At 40.8% G+C, this 16,147-nt stretch overlaps 1 protein-coding gene and 1 pseudogene across 1 annotated transcript; both read right to left on the minus strand.

Annotated features, from left to right (window-relative positions):
* Positions 1 to 822: 822 nt before the first annotated feature.
* LOC124083988 (uncharacterized) lies at positions 823 to 7,374 on the minus strand. The gene is given in 2 exon segments (XM_058574622.1): positions 823 to 6,268; positions 6,270 to 7,374. Coding segments are annotated over 2 exon segments (5,259 nt in total). The 5' UTR covers positions 6,546 to 7,374; the 3' UTR covers positions 823 to 1,285.
* Positions 7,375 to 10,372: 2,998 nt separating this feature from the next.
* Positions 10,373 to 11,467, minus strand: LOC124083911 (meiosis-specific protein MEI4-like; annotated as a pseudogene).
* Between the last annotated feature and the right edge of the window lie 4,680 nt (positions 11,468 to 16,147).

Consider the following 16,147-nt stretch of genomic DNA (forward strand, 5'->3'; position numbering starts at 1 on the left):
GATCTCAAGTTCAAAGCCAGTCTCAACAAAAGTGAGGTGATAAGCAACTCAGTGAGATCCTGTCTCTAAATAAAATACAAAATAGGGCTGGGAAAGTGGCTCAGTGGTCAAGGGCCCCTGAGTTCAATCTCCAGTAAATTCTGTGCCCCCCCAAAAAAAAGAAAAAGAAAAAGCACCCACACACACACACACACACACACAATTGAACAACTGACAGGTTCAGAATATGGCTACCTTATCTCCTTTCCCACAAGCTCTTCGGCCATATGGCTTTGCTGTCCCATATTGAAGAGTCTATTTCTCCACATTCTTTTTTTTTTTTTAATTCTCATCTCAGTAGGTACTTTTCTAAGGCACAGTCATCCTAAAAATTGTTTCACCTCTGTCGCAGTCCGGCTGCAGCAAAATAACCGGGGGGTGACGAATAACTTGTGTACGTTGATCCAGCAGGAGTGGGAGCCGTTTATTGCAGGACAGGAGCAGTATTTATACATTCCACACAGCTTATCTAATTAGCATAAACTAGATACATCAGTCAACCAATCAGGAATCTCCACACTTAATGGCTCGCTTTTGTTACTTCTCAAACCACTCCCTCTGGCATTTTGCCAGGCACCATCCAGACTTGTTTACGAACTCCAACGTGACCTTGGCTGATAACGCCAAGGTCGCGGGTTCGTTCCCGTATGGGCCACCAAATGCCGCAGTACCACTATGGTCGTTATTTACATTAAACAAAAGGGGGAAATGTTAGAGTCTGTAAAGAAGTCAAAATAACACCTGGCATTTTGCCAGGGGAATGTTAGAGTTCGTGTAGGGGGGGGATAGCAATCAGAGGGGCGCGTGCCATGGGGAGTGAAGTTTTTGAGTATTGTTATGAATTCCTTATCAGAAGAAGGTTTCCAGTGAGCGTCCCCTGTAGTTTCACAGCCCCAGGAGGAGCAAAAGTATGTTTCATAATTTCCACATCTACGTGCTTGGGTTCGGTTTCTCCCTTCTTTGGGACAAACGTAAAAGTCATGTTGACCCAGTCTGCATCTCGTTATGGGGGTAGAACAATAAGTACTGAGGTCATGTGAGTTGCCGGGAATATCCCAAGAGTCTGATTCAGCGGCTAGTTGACAAAAGTCTGGGGTCAAAATAGGCCACCATGTGCCAGGGATGTGGGCTGCTGTAATAGACCAAATTATTTTTCCGGTTTCGGAATACACCTGCCAAGTCAACTTCATGGGGGTATGGGGATTACTACCTAGGACGAGGGGAGTAGCGTAGAGAGCAAGAGTGATTAACAACATGTAAGTCTTATCTTTAGCGGGTTTTGGGTGCGTTGCAGTTTCCATTCTGGATCCAGAGAGGCGTCTGTGGGCTCCTGCGGATGTGCAGCTTTCACGTGGGAAGCGTGGATCCAAGCGGTGATGCCGTCCACTTTGATTGCAGTGGGAGTGGTCAGCAGGATGGTGTAAGGTCCTTTCCACCGCGGTTCAAGGTTCTTGCTCTGGTGTCTGCGTACCCAGACGGTGTCTCTGACTTTGAAGGGATGTGGCAGCGAGGGGGTTTTGAGTTCCTCCTTGTATGCTGCGGCTAGAGGCTTCCAAACCTCGTTCTGGACCAACTGCAAGGCACGCAAATGAGTCTGCATAGATGGGGTGAGGGAGGCATAAGTTTCAGTTTCATAAAAGTTAACAGCAGGTGGTGGTGCACCGTACAAAATCTCAAATGGGGTTAGCCCCTGTGGGCCTGGGGTGTTTCGGGCCCGGTATAAAGCTAAAGGTAGGAGTTGTACCCAGTCTCTAGTGCCAGTTTCAAGCGTTAATTTAGTTAAAGTCTCCTTGATGGTTCTATTCATCCTTTCTACCTGTCCTGAACTTTGGGGTCTATAAGCACAATGTAATTTCCAATTAATCCCCAATGTATTGGCCACCATTTGACTTACCTGGGAGACAAAGGCAAGCCCGTTATCTGACCCAATGGTCCTGGGTACTCCATACCTGGGAAAGATTTCTTCCAGTAATTTCTTTGCAACCACCTTAGCAGTCTCATGCCGAGTTGGGAATGCCTCGGTCCATCCAGAGAAAGTGTCAACAAAAACCAGAAGATATTTGTAGCCATACATACCAGGTTTAATTTCAGTGAAGTCTATTTCCCAATGGGTTCCGGGCTTATGGCCTTTCACCCGGATCCCTGTTCCAATTTTGATCTTACCAGCATTTACCTGGGCACATGCTTGACAGTTTTCTGCTTCTTGGCGCAGAAGTTGATCCCTGTTTGGAAGATATAAAGTACCTTCCCCACGCTCTAAGAGCTCCTTCATCTTTTTAGCCCCAAGGTGTGTCAGTCTGTGAAGGGACTTTACTAATTGTTTTGAATTTTTGAGGGGCATGATAGTTTTTCCTTGATATTTCCAGACATTTTTCCCGGGGTCATAAGTGGCCCCCAGTTTTTGTATGGCATCTAAATCTTTATCTTCATAGACCCAGTGTTCTTTATGGTCATCATGTGGTGGGTCTGCTCGTTGGGGCAATAGAGTCACTATCAAAAGCTGTGGCCCTAGGGCTGCTTTCTTGGCCGTTTCATCTGCTAATCTGTTCCCTTTGGCCTCTGGAGTATTACCTTTTTGATGACCGGGGCAATGCATGATACTTAACTTTTTAGGCAAGAATAAAGCTTTAAGTAAGGCTAATATTTCAGCCTTATTTTTGATCTCTTTTCCTTCTGAGGTTAGTAGACCCCGGCGTCTGTAAATTTCTCCGTGTATGTGAGCAGTAGCAAAGGCATATCTACTGTCAGTGTACACGTTTAGTTTCTTCCCCTCTGCCAACTTTAACGCTTGAGTCAGCGCTATCAGTTCTGCCCGCTGAGCTGATGTTCCGCCCGGAAGTGCACTCGCCCATATTACCTCAGATTCGGTGGTGACGGCTGCTCCTGCTCGTCGTTCTCCATTGAGCAGATAACTGCTTCCATCTGTGTACCAGACCAGCTCCACATCCTTCATCGGTTGGTCGGTGAGGTCCGGCCGGGTTCCCTGTGTCTCTGCAAGAATCTGCTGACAGTTGTGAGGATCGGCTTTTCCTGGGAGCGGCAGGAGGGTCGCTGGATTCAGCGTCACCATGGGACCAAACTGAATTCGGTCGGTGTCCAATAACAAAGACTGGTAATGGGTGAGTCGGGCATTTGACATCCAGCGATCAGGCGGCTGGCGAATCACAGTTTCGATGGCATGAGGGGTTAACAGGGTTAATGGCTGTCCCAAAGTCAGTTTAGTGGCATCCTTAATCAGCAGAGCCACAGCTGCAATCATCCGGAGGCATGGTGGCCATCCTGCTGCCACTGGATCTAATTTCTTTGACAGGTAGGCTATAGGTCGCCTCCAGGGCCCTAGTTTTTGGGTTAAAACCCCTTTTGCATATCCCCGTTTTTCATCTATAAACAGATCAAAGGGCTTGGTAATGTCCGGTAAGCCCAAAGCAGGGGCTGACAGAAGAGCCAATTTGATGTTATCAAATGCCAATTGATGTTCCTTAGTCCAAGCAAAGGAGTTACCTTGCTTAGTTAGTAGATACAAGGGGGCTGCTATCTCAGCAAACCCAGGAATCCAGAGTCTACAGAAACCTGCGGTCCCCAGGAATTCCCGCAGTTGCTTGGGACTCTGGGGGGTTGGTATACTTGAGATAGTCTCTTTTCTGGCAGTTGTCAACCATCGTTGACCATCATGGAGTTCATAGCCCAGATAGGTAACTTTTGTCTGACAGATTTGGGCCTTCTTTGCTGACGCCCTATACCCTAGTAGCCCCAAAGTTTGCAATAATTTCTCCGTACCTGCCTGGCAATCTTCCTCGGAGGTCGCAGCCAGCAAGATGTCATCTACATATTGGAGCATGATTAGGGAAGGGTGCCTTACATGGAAGTCTGCCAAATCCTGATGCAAAGCCTCATCGAAGAGTGTTGGGCTGTTTTTAAATCCTTGTGGCAGTCTCGTCCAGGTCAGCTGTCCAGAGATTCCCCCTTTGGGATCTTTCCATTCAAATGCGAAGAGAGCCTGACTTTGGGGAGACAGTCTTAGGCAGAAAAAAGCATCTTTCAGATCCAGAACAGTATACCAAGTATGAGTAGGAGGCAAAGTGCTAAGGAGATTGTAAGGATTTGGCACTGTGGGGTGGATATCGCATACCCTCTTGTTAACTTCCCTTAAGTCTTGGACTGGTCTGTAATCATTAGTCCCCGGCTTTTTAACTGGTAGTAGTGGGGTGTTCCAGGGCGATTGGCAAGGTGTTAGGATGCCTTGGTCTAGGAGGCGTTTGATGTGCGGCTTGATGCCCTGATAGGCCTCTCTTGACATAGGATATTGTTTGATATTAATGGGAGTAGCAGCGGCCTTTAGATGAATGACTATTGGGGGCCGTTGTTTTGCCAATCCCATTCCTCCGGTTTCAGCCCAGGCCTCCGGGTAGGAACTAAGCCAATAGTCCATGTCTTTCATAGGTACCGAGGGCTTGTCAAAAAGTTTATATTCGTCTTCCAATTTGAAAGTCAATATATGTAATGGAGTCTGGTTTGGCCCCGTGATGGAGACGCCCCCATCTTTAAAATAAATTTGGGCTCTCAATTTAGCCAATAAGTCTCTTCCCAACAGTGGATACGGACAGTCAGGCACGTGTAGGAACGAATGAGAAACCTTACCTGTGGCAAGGTGTACTTCTCTCTTGGTGGTCCATCGGTAGGGTTTACTCCCAGTGGCACCTTGGACCCACGTCGTTTTGTGGCTCATGGGTCCTGGTGTCTGTGTCAGCACTGAGTGTTGGGCTCCGGTATCCACTAGGAAGGTCACAGGTTGCTCCCCTACTTGTAGAGTTACCCGGGGCTCAGGGGGGAGCTCCTGGCCCTGACTCCTCTAATCCTCATCTAATGTTAGCAGTCGGGGAGCCCGGTTGGTATCTCTCCTGGGGTTGGGGGGTCTCTTTGGGCAGTCTTTTACCCAGTGTCCTTTTTCCTTGCAGTAGGCACATTGATCTCGGTCTACACGGGGTCTGCTTTGCTCCCTGTCCCTGTTTACTTTGTTTCCCTGATGTCCTGCCTGAACTACGGTGGCCAATATTTTACTTAGTTCCCTGTTACGCCTTTGTTCTCTTTCCCTTTCTTTTTTGTCTGATTCCTCTCTAAGCTTAAGTTCTCGTTCTTCCTGCATCTTTCTGATCCTGTCCTCTCGTTCTTCTGGAGTTTCTCTTTTGTTATATATCTTTTCGGCTTCCTTCAGTAAGTCTGCCAGAGAAAAATCTTGCAAGTTATCTAGTCTCTGCAATTTAGACCTGATATCTGGAGCGGACTGCCAAATGAAAGCCATAGATACATTTCCTTTTTGGTCCTCGCTATCAGGATCAAAAGGAGTAAACCTCCGATATGCCTCTTTTAATCTTTCTAGAAATGCTGTCGGGGTTTCTGCTGCCCCTTGGGTAGTCTGTCTTACCTGAGCCAAATTAGTGGGTCGTCGCCCTGCTGCATGGAGACCCGCTATGAGTAACTGGCGATAGAGACGTAGGTGGTCCCTACCTGCTTCAGTCGCATGGTCCCAGTTTGGCCGGGTTAAAGGAAAAGCTTCATTAATCAAATTTGGGAGTTGGGTGGGACGCCCATCGTCCCCTGGCACATTTTTGCGAGCTTCCAAAAGAACTTTTTGTTTCTCCTCTGAAGTGAGGAGAATTTGCAGGAGCTGCTGGCAGTCATCCCATGTTGGCTGATGAGTTACTAGGATAGACTCAATCAAAGAGGTTAGAGCTATAGGGTCTTTAGAAAAGGAAGGGTTATGGGTTTTCCAGTTATAGAGGTCAGAGGCAGAAAAAGGCCAATACTGATATTGGCCATTGGGGCCTCCCGTCTGTCGCAGGGGGAGAACTCTGGAGGTGTCTCCTGAGGCGGTGTGATCCCGGCGTCCCCGGAGCCGTCCCACCATGGGAGATGGATCCGGGGGAGCATTGGCGACTGGGCCTTCTTGGTTCTCATCCTCGGAGGATGCTTGATCAGGTTCAGGGGCTTGTAAGGGCTGGGGATGATAGGGAGGAGGCTCATCAGTCAGCAAGTCAATTAGAGTTGAGTCCTCCGGTGGTAGAACCTTCTTTGGTGTTGTCCCTGTTTTAACTGAGGTCTCAGATTTGTTAAGAACAGGGTAAAGATGAGAGGTTTGGGGAGGGGGAAGTGGAATGAGGGGAGCAGAGGGTTCAAGGGGACGACGGAGAGGGGGTTTGGGTGGAGAGAAAGGAGCAACCCAAGGGGGGGGGGTTGGAGGCTAAGTCCTCCCAGGTAACAATGTAGGGTATCTGGTCAGGGTGTCCATGAGGACCATGGGTGAAGATTCGGGTTTTCACCTGGAAAATAAGATCAGTATTAAAAGTCCCTTCTGCTGGCCAGCTGGTGTTGAATGTTGGCCATTCTGAAGTACAGAGAGTTTTCCATTTTTTCTTTTTGACTGCCACGGACAGGTTGTCTGCCCGATCTTGAACGTCTTGCCAATGATCTAGAGTTAGGCTCAAAGGGGTTGTTAGTGATTGTCCCATGTTACTCTCAGAGAGGAAATAGAGAGACAGACACAATGACACAAAAACGAAACCAAACAGTGAGATCGCTGCGCGGCTTCGGTGGAAACCGAACAAATCAGATGGCCTGGGAGAAGTTTGTACTTCTTTGTCGCCTACAAAAATGGTGTAACCCTCGGAAACACCGGGGGCCCCAAAGAAATGGACACTTCTGATCCCTGGGACGTCTCCCAGGGTGGCAGGGGAGAAGTCCGAGTTCGTCAACTCCTTCTCAAGCTGCCTCAGAATACTAAATGACAGAACTGCCTCAGAATACTCAGAATACTAAATGACTATGCCTAGGATCATATAGTCTTACAGACGCTGCGCGGAACAAAGAACAGATAACCAACAGGACAACAAGACAGTCAGTTTGAGCTGGCCAGCTTACCTCCCAGTGATGTCGGGTGTCCTCCGGATAGGGACCGGGATCGGAACCGGAACCGGGATCTTGGATCTCGGTGGGACCTCCACAATGAAATATCCACAGATCCCAAACCCTGAATGAACCACACGAGACACTGGCTGCAAAAAGCAGGAGGCGTTTATTCTCACACAAGCGCCTGCGGGTGCACAGCAAAACCTCAGCCGGAGCTTCGGTGAACTGGCACACCGGGCTTTGGGGTATAGATCTTTTATAGGGAACAGGTGGGTTAGGTCTTAGCTTAGCACAGCAACAGCCTTCCTATTGGTCTCTCTGAATTTAGCAGTTGAGTCACCTAGGGGGGTAAACTTGTTTTTCAACTTTTTGTTCTCGGAAAAACCATAAAATTGCATTCTGTCCTTTCAGTTCCTGTTTTTAAACCTAGTTCTCAAGTTTAACCGGCAGGACTGTCTAAAAGGAACATCTTGTGGTAGGGGGCCCGTTAGGGTTATCTACATGGAGCATCTTGTGGTAACATTGTGCAACACCTGAGGTGCTACATGCTGCTGGAGGGGTTTTGACATGGGGGTTGGGTGAGGAAGTGTCTTGCAGCTTTGAGGCCTAGGGGTTTGGTCACCTAATGCTGGGCCTGGGTCTTGAGGTCCTACATTCGTAAACAAGTCTGGATGGTGCCTGGCAAAATGCCAGAGGGAGTGGTTGACTGATGTATCTAGTTTATGCTAATTAGATAAGCTGTGTGGAATGTATAAATACTGCTCCTGTCCTGCAATAAACGGCTCCCACTCCTGCTGGATCAACGTACACAAGTTATTCGTCACCCCCCGGTTATTTTGCTGTAGCCGGACTGCGACACACCTCTCCAAAGGGCATGTCCTTTCCCTCTCTGTCAACCAAATGAGATTTTCATATAATCAGAGAGTTGGTATATGCAACCAGTAGCTCTCAAATTATGACAAATTACATGTGATATGGTTTAAATGCAGCACAACTCTGGAACACTATTATTATAAGTAGCATATTTCATACCAAGTGGATCATATAATATCAATAAGCTGCTTTATTTTTTAATTTTTTAATTTGAATTTTCAACTAACAATAATTATACATATTATGGGGCATAGTATGGCATTTGATGTATAGTATGCGTAATGGTCAGGTCAGGGTAATTGGCATATACATTGCCACAAGCGTTTGTTATTCCTCTCTGCTAGCTACTTTGAGAAACACAGTTAATTGTTATCAAACACAGTTGTTCTACTGTGCTATGTAACCCCAGCGACAGGAGGCTGAGGCAAGAGGATCACAAGTTCAAAGCCAGACTCAGTAAATTAGCAACACCCTAACCAACTTAGCCAGACTCTGTCTCAAAATTAAAAGATTGATAATATGGCAGTGGCTAAACCCCTGGGTTTAATACCCAGTACCAAGAAGAAGAAATGAAGAAGAAAAATTACTTCTAAAATAAATAAATAAATAAATAAATAAAGCCCTTCTAGTCAACTGCAAGCTGCTCTTGTTTGATAATGATGCCGGAAGGCGTTTGTACTCATTGAAAACCTAACTGGTCATGTCCTTAAATTTAAAACTTAATCTCATAAAAATTACTCTCCTCAACACATGTATCACAGAACACCAATCTGATTCAATTAGATACTCCAAGAGTAAAAGAAGACTTTGTTCAATAAGTTCAAAAACTTCTTCACAAACAAAACTAAAAAGATCACTCTCATCCATAACTCCTTGTTTCTCTGTGCAAGATTTCTTCTGGAGATATAGCCAGCCACAGAAGTGCTGAATCAATGGGTTTGTAGATATGCAGCTTCCCTAAAAATCTTCAAGAGGCCTCCAGAATGGCTTCACCAGCATGTACTCCATCCCGCAGCGAGGAAGGGTTCCAGGTCTCCAAGGCCTTGATGGTACTTGACATGATACAACTTTTTACCCATTACCATTCCCATATGCAAAGTTTTTATCTGCAGTTATCCAAATTGTTTCCCTTCACATGCTTTTTGATTTTTCTCTTTGAATTGTCTCTTCATATTCTTTGCTAATTCTTCTATTGAATTCCCTGAGTTTTTCTGATTATTGGTTTGTAGGATTTCCTTATATGTTAAATTTTTATTGGTTGTTCACATCCCAAATATTTTTCCCAGGCTATTTATAATGTCCCACACAAGACAGAAATGTTTAATTCTAATGTCATAAATTCCACGTATTTTTGTCTTTATGTTCTGTGTTTTTTATCACCTTATTTAAGAAATCTTTTCTAACCTTGTTGTTGAAAAGATATTCTCCAATACTTTTATAATTGTTTTATCATTTCATTTTTATTTCTAGATCTTCAATCAAATGGGAAGTTGTTTTTGTAGGTGGTGTGAGTTTGAGACCTGTTTTTTTCCCTCCAAATATTTTGCCAATTTTCACAATAATGTTTATTAAATAATTTATCACTTCTTCAGTCATCTTCCAGGAATTGGCTAAGTTCCTATAAACACATGGATTTCTTTAAGATTTTATCCTATTTTAGATTTTATTGTAATAACTATTTGGCATTTTTAGTATCTGTATCATACTGATTTACTATTCTTAGTAATATATTTTAGTATCTGGTAAGATGTTTACCCCTTTTGTTCTTCTTTTTAGTAAAGAATTCTTTTAGATATTTGTGGACTTATGTGTGTCCAATTCACTTCCTTTGCACTTTTTTTTTGAAAATTCAACCAACACTTTTAATAAGTATAAAGTATATCTTGGATAAATGCTAAAATTTATAGAAGTATCCCTAATGACTTAATTATATTTAACTTAATTACATTTAAACAATCATAGGAATTTTGGAATATATTCAATCAAAAATCAAAACAAGTATTTGTTGAGAACAAGCACTGAACATTTTAGAGAACTAATTAATACTTTCAAAAATACTTGATAAATATGTTGTTATATAAAATTAAAGGCCACAAGGTTTCCAAACGTTAAATCCCTCTAAGATGACACCCAATGATGTAAGTGCAGTTGCATAAGAAATATGTTTTAAAAATTGCATTTATAGCCAATTATTTTAAACACATTGTATTGATAAAGTCACAAAACTGTGATCTCCTTCATTACCTTTTAGCATCTATTATATGAAAATCTTTCACAATTTAAATATCTGTTATGAGATAGACAATGAATGGTCCATTTTAGAGAATAATAGAGCTAGACTACATTGAATGACATAAGATAAAATCACATGGGAAGGAGGAGAGCATCCTCAACTGAAACAGACTAATTTTAATATATAAACATGACTCATAATCTTTTTATACAATTTAAGACTAACCTTTAAGTTGAATTAATTTTTAGAGATTAATATAAAAGCACTCATTTAAAATATTCTTGAAAATGTTTAAGCACAAGATATTCTGATACCTGTAAATAGTTAAGGAAGTGAGTTATTTTCAACAGTTTCTATCTCTGCTGCGTTCAAGAGAATACCCAGTCTCCACAAATAAAAAGCAAACAGAGGAAATGCATCAGAGAGTTGGAAGATAGTTCCATCATGTTTCTAAAGAAATCTCTTAACTCTTGGTCATTATGCCTTGACTAGCAGGGTGCTCTTTGGTTTCCTTTTGAAGAAGCTGCCCTACAACCCAGAACAAGGAAAAATATTTCCATAGCATGTCACATTGGAATTGTCTTGCATGTCATTAATGGACCCCAGATCATCAGCAAAGCTGTTTACTTCTGCTAAAAGTAGAGATATAATAGATTTTCTCAACAAGCTGCAATTTTCTAGGGTTATCAGACTCTGAGAGACATAATACTTCACCTGAAACTGGTTTATTTGGTTATTCCCTCAAAAAACCTGTAGTAGTACTTTCTCAAATTCTTCCAACTTCTTGGAACACTTTTTAAAACTATCATTAGATAAGTTATAATTACTGATCCATTTAGGCAAAGTACCAATAGCTTCTATACAAAAGCTTGAAAAATGAAGTTTGGGATTACAATAACAAGTGGTCAAGTCATCCAGCAACTGACAAGTAGAATCAGAGACTGTGGAAGAGTCTTTTTTTTCCAAGTGGGTTAGTCTGTTTTCACACCACCGGATTCTGCCAAGTTCTTCCATTCAAGCAGACGCTGCAAGAACTGCCTGTATGAATACAAAGGAGTTTCTGGGGTAACATTGGGTATTTTCACAAGAGGTAGTAGCAGGAAAAGTGGGGCTGCACAGCTCTCCACAAAATACTGAGACAGCTCAAAAGTTCAGTTCTCTGCTCATTTGATAAATCACATCCAGAATCTTCCATCAGAGTTGATATATTTTCAGAACTTCTAGGTTCCTGAGCCAGCACCTAGGAAGATAAATTTCCACTCTTAAATGATCCTGAATAAGGCTTCAACTCTTGTTGTCCATTTTAACTCCTGCTCAGACACCAGCCTTGCAAGATGCTCTCTGTATTCTCTGCTTTTGATCAACTGCCAAATCCAGAGCCAGTTTTAAAGTTCTCTAATACCACTCTTGAATATCCATCTTGGCTTTTGTCCCCAAGAAATCCACACACCTGTTGGCCAGTGTTTCAGAGAATCCAGCCAAATGTACTCTCCTCAATTCAGTCTGGACTTTTTATTTTAATTACTTTTAATGTTGTTGATGATGATGTTGTACTGGAGATTGAACCTAGAGAGACTCAAAACACTGAGACACACCTCCAGCCCTTTTTTATTTTTATTTTGAGACAGGTCTCTCTAAATTGCTGAGGCTGGCCTGGAACTTGGAATCTCCTGCCTCAGTCTCCTGAGTCGCTAGGATTACAGGCTTGCACCATTGCACCTGGCTAAATTTTTTTTCTAATTTAGGAAGAATTTATGTCTTTTTAATGTTAAATCTTCCTTTCACGAGCTGGAATCTCTCTCTCCCTCTCTACCTACCTAATCAGGTCTTCTTTTGGGAGGGAGGGGGTAACCATGAATTGAACTCAGGGACACCCTTTTATGTCCTTCAACAACATTTCAAAATGTTCCCCACGAAAGTTTTTTAATTTTTAGAAAAGTTCCCAAAAATTGTATAGATTTTGTTTTTGCTATCATAAACCTAATACTGTGGTCTATTGCTTCTTTAATTGGCTACTGATGTAAAAAAAAAAAATCTCTATTGATTTTTAATCCCTTGATTTGCATTCAGCAACTATGCCAACTCTTTTTAACTTTAATAGTTTGTTGATTCTCTTGTACTTTCTACAAAGTAATTAAATCCCCTGTACATACTGACAGTTCTGTCTCTTCCCTTAGAGTCATATCCCTATTTCTTTTCTCATATTTCATTGGCCAGGACATTGTGTCCCTTGTCAAACAAAAGGGATCATTGCAAGTATCATTGTTTGTTACTGACCTTAAAGGGAAGGCTTCTAGAATTTCTTCTTTCCGTATGATGTTTGAACATTTTTACCAGATCTGCCACTTGGGCAATACAATGTCTAATGGTGTGTTTATTAATAAAGAAATTGAAAACCTCACTTTGAGAGACAGAATTTCTTGCCAATATAACACTGAGCTCCAAACTAAACTAAAAACCGGAGCACATTTTCCCAACTTAAAATAGTTTTAATTGTGCTTTTTACCTCCCAGTTTTTCTCGTTTCCTTTTGCCAAATTTTGATCAGGGGAATAGAGTATAACAGTACTAGTAGCCATGTGAAAAAAGGATCAAAACTATTTATGGTTTGAGCTATAGATGAACAAATTCTATACATGCTGTTATAATTAATGTAACCTAGTTTTCATTGTTACATATTTTTAACATTATATTTTAAGAACAAATCAGTGTTTGAATCCTCTACCTAGAATGAACTAGTTATATGATTTTAGACAAATTGTTTAATTTTTTAAAATATTTTTAGTTATGAATAGACACAATATCTTTATTTGCTTATTTTTTATGTGGTGCTGAGGATGGAACCCAGTGTCTCACACATACAAGGAAGGAGTTCCACCCCTGAGCCACAACCATAGCCCCAAATTATTTGATCTTAAATTCACTTCCTCTTATAAAATGTGCATTATATACATATGGTTCATAGGGTTGTTATAATATGAATAACAGTAATAATAATACAATATTTTTGTGAGAATTATATGATCTCAAGAGTACAACAATTAAATGATGCCTGGCATTAGCTATTATTATTGCATAAACATTTTATTTGAATCTAACAAAAATTCTACAGGCAGACAGGGCCTACATGAGTCTGTATTTTTCTACTCACTGTATAAGTGGGAAAAAATAAATTCAGATACAGAGCTAATATGCAGTAGATATACAACAGCACCATAACTTGTTGAAATACTTTCATACAGATGAGTAAATAGTCATTGCCTGAGCACCTCAAGTACCAATTCTCCAGCTTCTCTGAAATCCAGAGACCTCTTCATGATCCAGAAACTAAAAGGCTAACTCCTGACTGGCAGTAGAAGTTGAGGACAGACCACTTAGTGACCATGAGCTCCTGATTATTAAATATTTTGAATATCACATTTGTTTATTGTAAATATCAGGCCTAAAGTTTAAACCCAGGTCTTCATGACACCAAGTTCTTATTAGCATAATGGAACAATTAAGGAGGAAAACAATGGACAATAGTTACAATGCATAGGGTTTTTTTTTTTCTTTTTGATTTATATATGATAGTGGAATGCTTTACAATTCATATTACACATATAGAGCACACTTTTTCATATTTCTGGTTGTATACAAAGTATATTCACACCAATTTCTTTCTTCATACATGAACTTTGGATAATGATGTCCATCACATTCCAACATCATTTCTAACTCCATCCCCCTCCCTTCCCTTCCCACCCCTCTGCCCTATCTAGAGTTCGTCTATTCCTCCAATGCTCCCCCTCCCTACCGCACTATGAATCAGCCTCCTTATATCAGAGAAAACATTCGGCATTTGGTTTTTGGGGACTGGCTAACTTCACTTAGCATTACCTTCTCTAACTCCATCCATTTACTTGAAAATGCCATGATTTTATTCTCTTTTATTGCTGAGTAACATTCCATTGTGTATATATGCCACTTTTTTTTATCCATTTATCTATTGAAGGGCATCTAGGTTGGCTTCACAGTTTAGCTATTGTGAATTGTGCTGCTATAAACATTGATGTGGCTATGTCCCTGTAGTATGCTGTTTTTAAGTCCTTTGGGTATAGACTGAGGAGAGGGATAGCTGGGTCAAATGGTGGTTCCATTCCCAATTTTCCAAAAAAATCTCCATACTGCTTTCCTTATTGGCTGCACCAATTTGCAGTCCCACCAGCAGTGTATAAGTATACCTTTTTCCCCACATCCTCGCCAACACTTATTGTTATTTGTATTCATAATAGCTGCCATTCTGACTGGAATGAGATGAAATTAAAGTAATTTTGATTTGCATTTGCAATGCATAGGTTTGTTTTCAAAAAAAATACACAACAGTGGAATGCATTACAATCCTTATTACACATATAGAGCACAATTTTTCGTATCTCTGTATATAAAGTATGTTCACTCCAATTTATGCCATTATACAGGTACTCTTTTTGTATTATAATTCTTAATACACATATATAACACAATTTTTCATATCTCTGTTTGTATATAAGGTATGTTGGCACCAAATTCAAATCTTCATACATGTATTTTGTATAATGATGACCATCACATTCCACCATCCTTGCTAATCCCCTTCCCCCTCCCTTTCCCTCCCACCCCTCTTCCCTATCTAGAATTAATCTAATCCTCCCATGCTCTCCCTCCCCTACCCCACTTTGAGTCACCCCCCTTATTATCATAGGTTTTTATTAAGTAAAAAATTAAAGACAGTCCTCAAGAGGGAAGAGAATCTCTAGAGTGCCTTGCAATGAATGGAATTAAATTGGCCAAATGAGAAGTTTTAAAAGTTCAATATAATAAAGACCGAGCACTAATAAAAAAATGCATTTTCTTTATATGTTTTATAGCAAAATTAATGTTTTACCATAAAATTGAAGTTGTCATTGCTTTTATAGTTCCTGTTATATGGAAGCCTTGGAAATATCTGCAAAGGCTGTCGGGATGACGGTAATAACCACTGTTTTGTTGTAGGTTATAATTTTGAAAAGTGTCATATTTTCAGCAGGAAATTTAAGAGAAATTGTAGAATTCAAAGTAAGATAAAAGCATATTACCATCTATTAAATCTCCAGTATTAAAAGTTATAAATTACTTGTAAGATAAAATAGCTAGGGTTAATTGAGAGGCCCTTAAGCAAATAATATACAGATAAATAATCATAGGTCACCTTGAATTTGGGTTTCAAAAGTCTATAAATTTGTAATTTGGGATACAGGATATTTTTTCTTACTGTAAAAATTTTCTACTTTTTTTTCTAATTACTGGCAAACATGTCATCTCTCACTTGAAATTGTAAACACTTTGAAATAAAGTCATTGGTCATATTATTTGTATTTTCTCAGAAGAACTAGCACTCGTTAATGGCAGGTATTGATTATAAAATAATGGACAGACGAATTAAATGACAGACAAACTAGCAAAAATAAATTGATTAGTGATGATAAGATTTCTAGGCTAGCCTAATTCACTTCCCCAATTAAACTCAATAAACATTTATTGATCCTCTACTCTGGGCTAAGTACTTGAACCTTATAAAACTACAAGATCTACAGTGTTTGTACCAATTAATCTAATCTGAAGTCATAGTGAGTCTTTTCTGAGTTATTCTGAGTACTCATATCTCTGAAGTAGAAAAGCATGTCCTTATTTGATAGTTAATATTTTCCTGAAAGGAATACCCTTTCCATATTTCTAAATGTGGAAAGCTACTCTTCAGGAAACAAACACACACTCTCCAAAAACTAAGGGGAAAAAGATACAAAAACCCTTATCAGTAAATAATACGTAAATTTGATGGTGCTTAGTTTACTGTTCAAATCTTTATTTGGTCACAATTCTCCTCAAATAAAAGATTGCTTCTCATCATGCAGTATTTTAAAATAGGAGGGAAAGCTCTTCCAGGGAATTCAATGTCCTCTTGACCTACCTCTACATGTTAGTTTAAAATAACAGTCATTTGCCAACCAATTCAGCCATGAACTGTGACTAGGACCACAACACCCCGTGATTGGCCATCTGAAATGCTGCTGATAAATCTTCCATTAGAACAGGTTACACT

Source organism: Marmota monax, unplaced genomic scaffold (assembly GCF_021218885.2).
Source record: "Marmota monax isolate L192 unplaced genomic scaffold, Marmota_monax_Labrador192_F-V1.1 WCK01_AAM20220418_F8-fsc00056, whole genome shotgun sequence".
Taxonomy (NCBI): Eukaryota; Metazoa; Chordata; class Mammalia; order Rodentia; family Sciuridae; genus Marmota; species Marmota monax.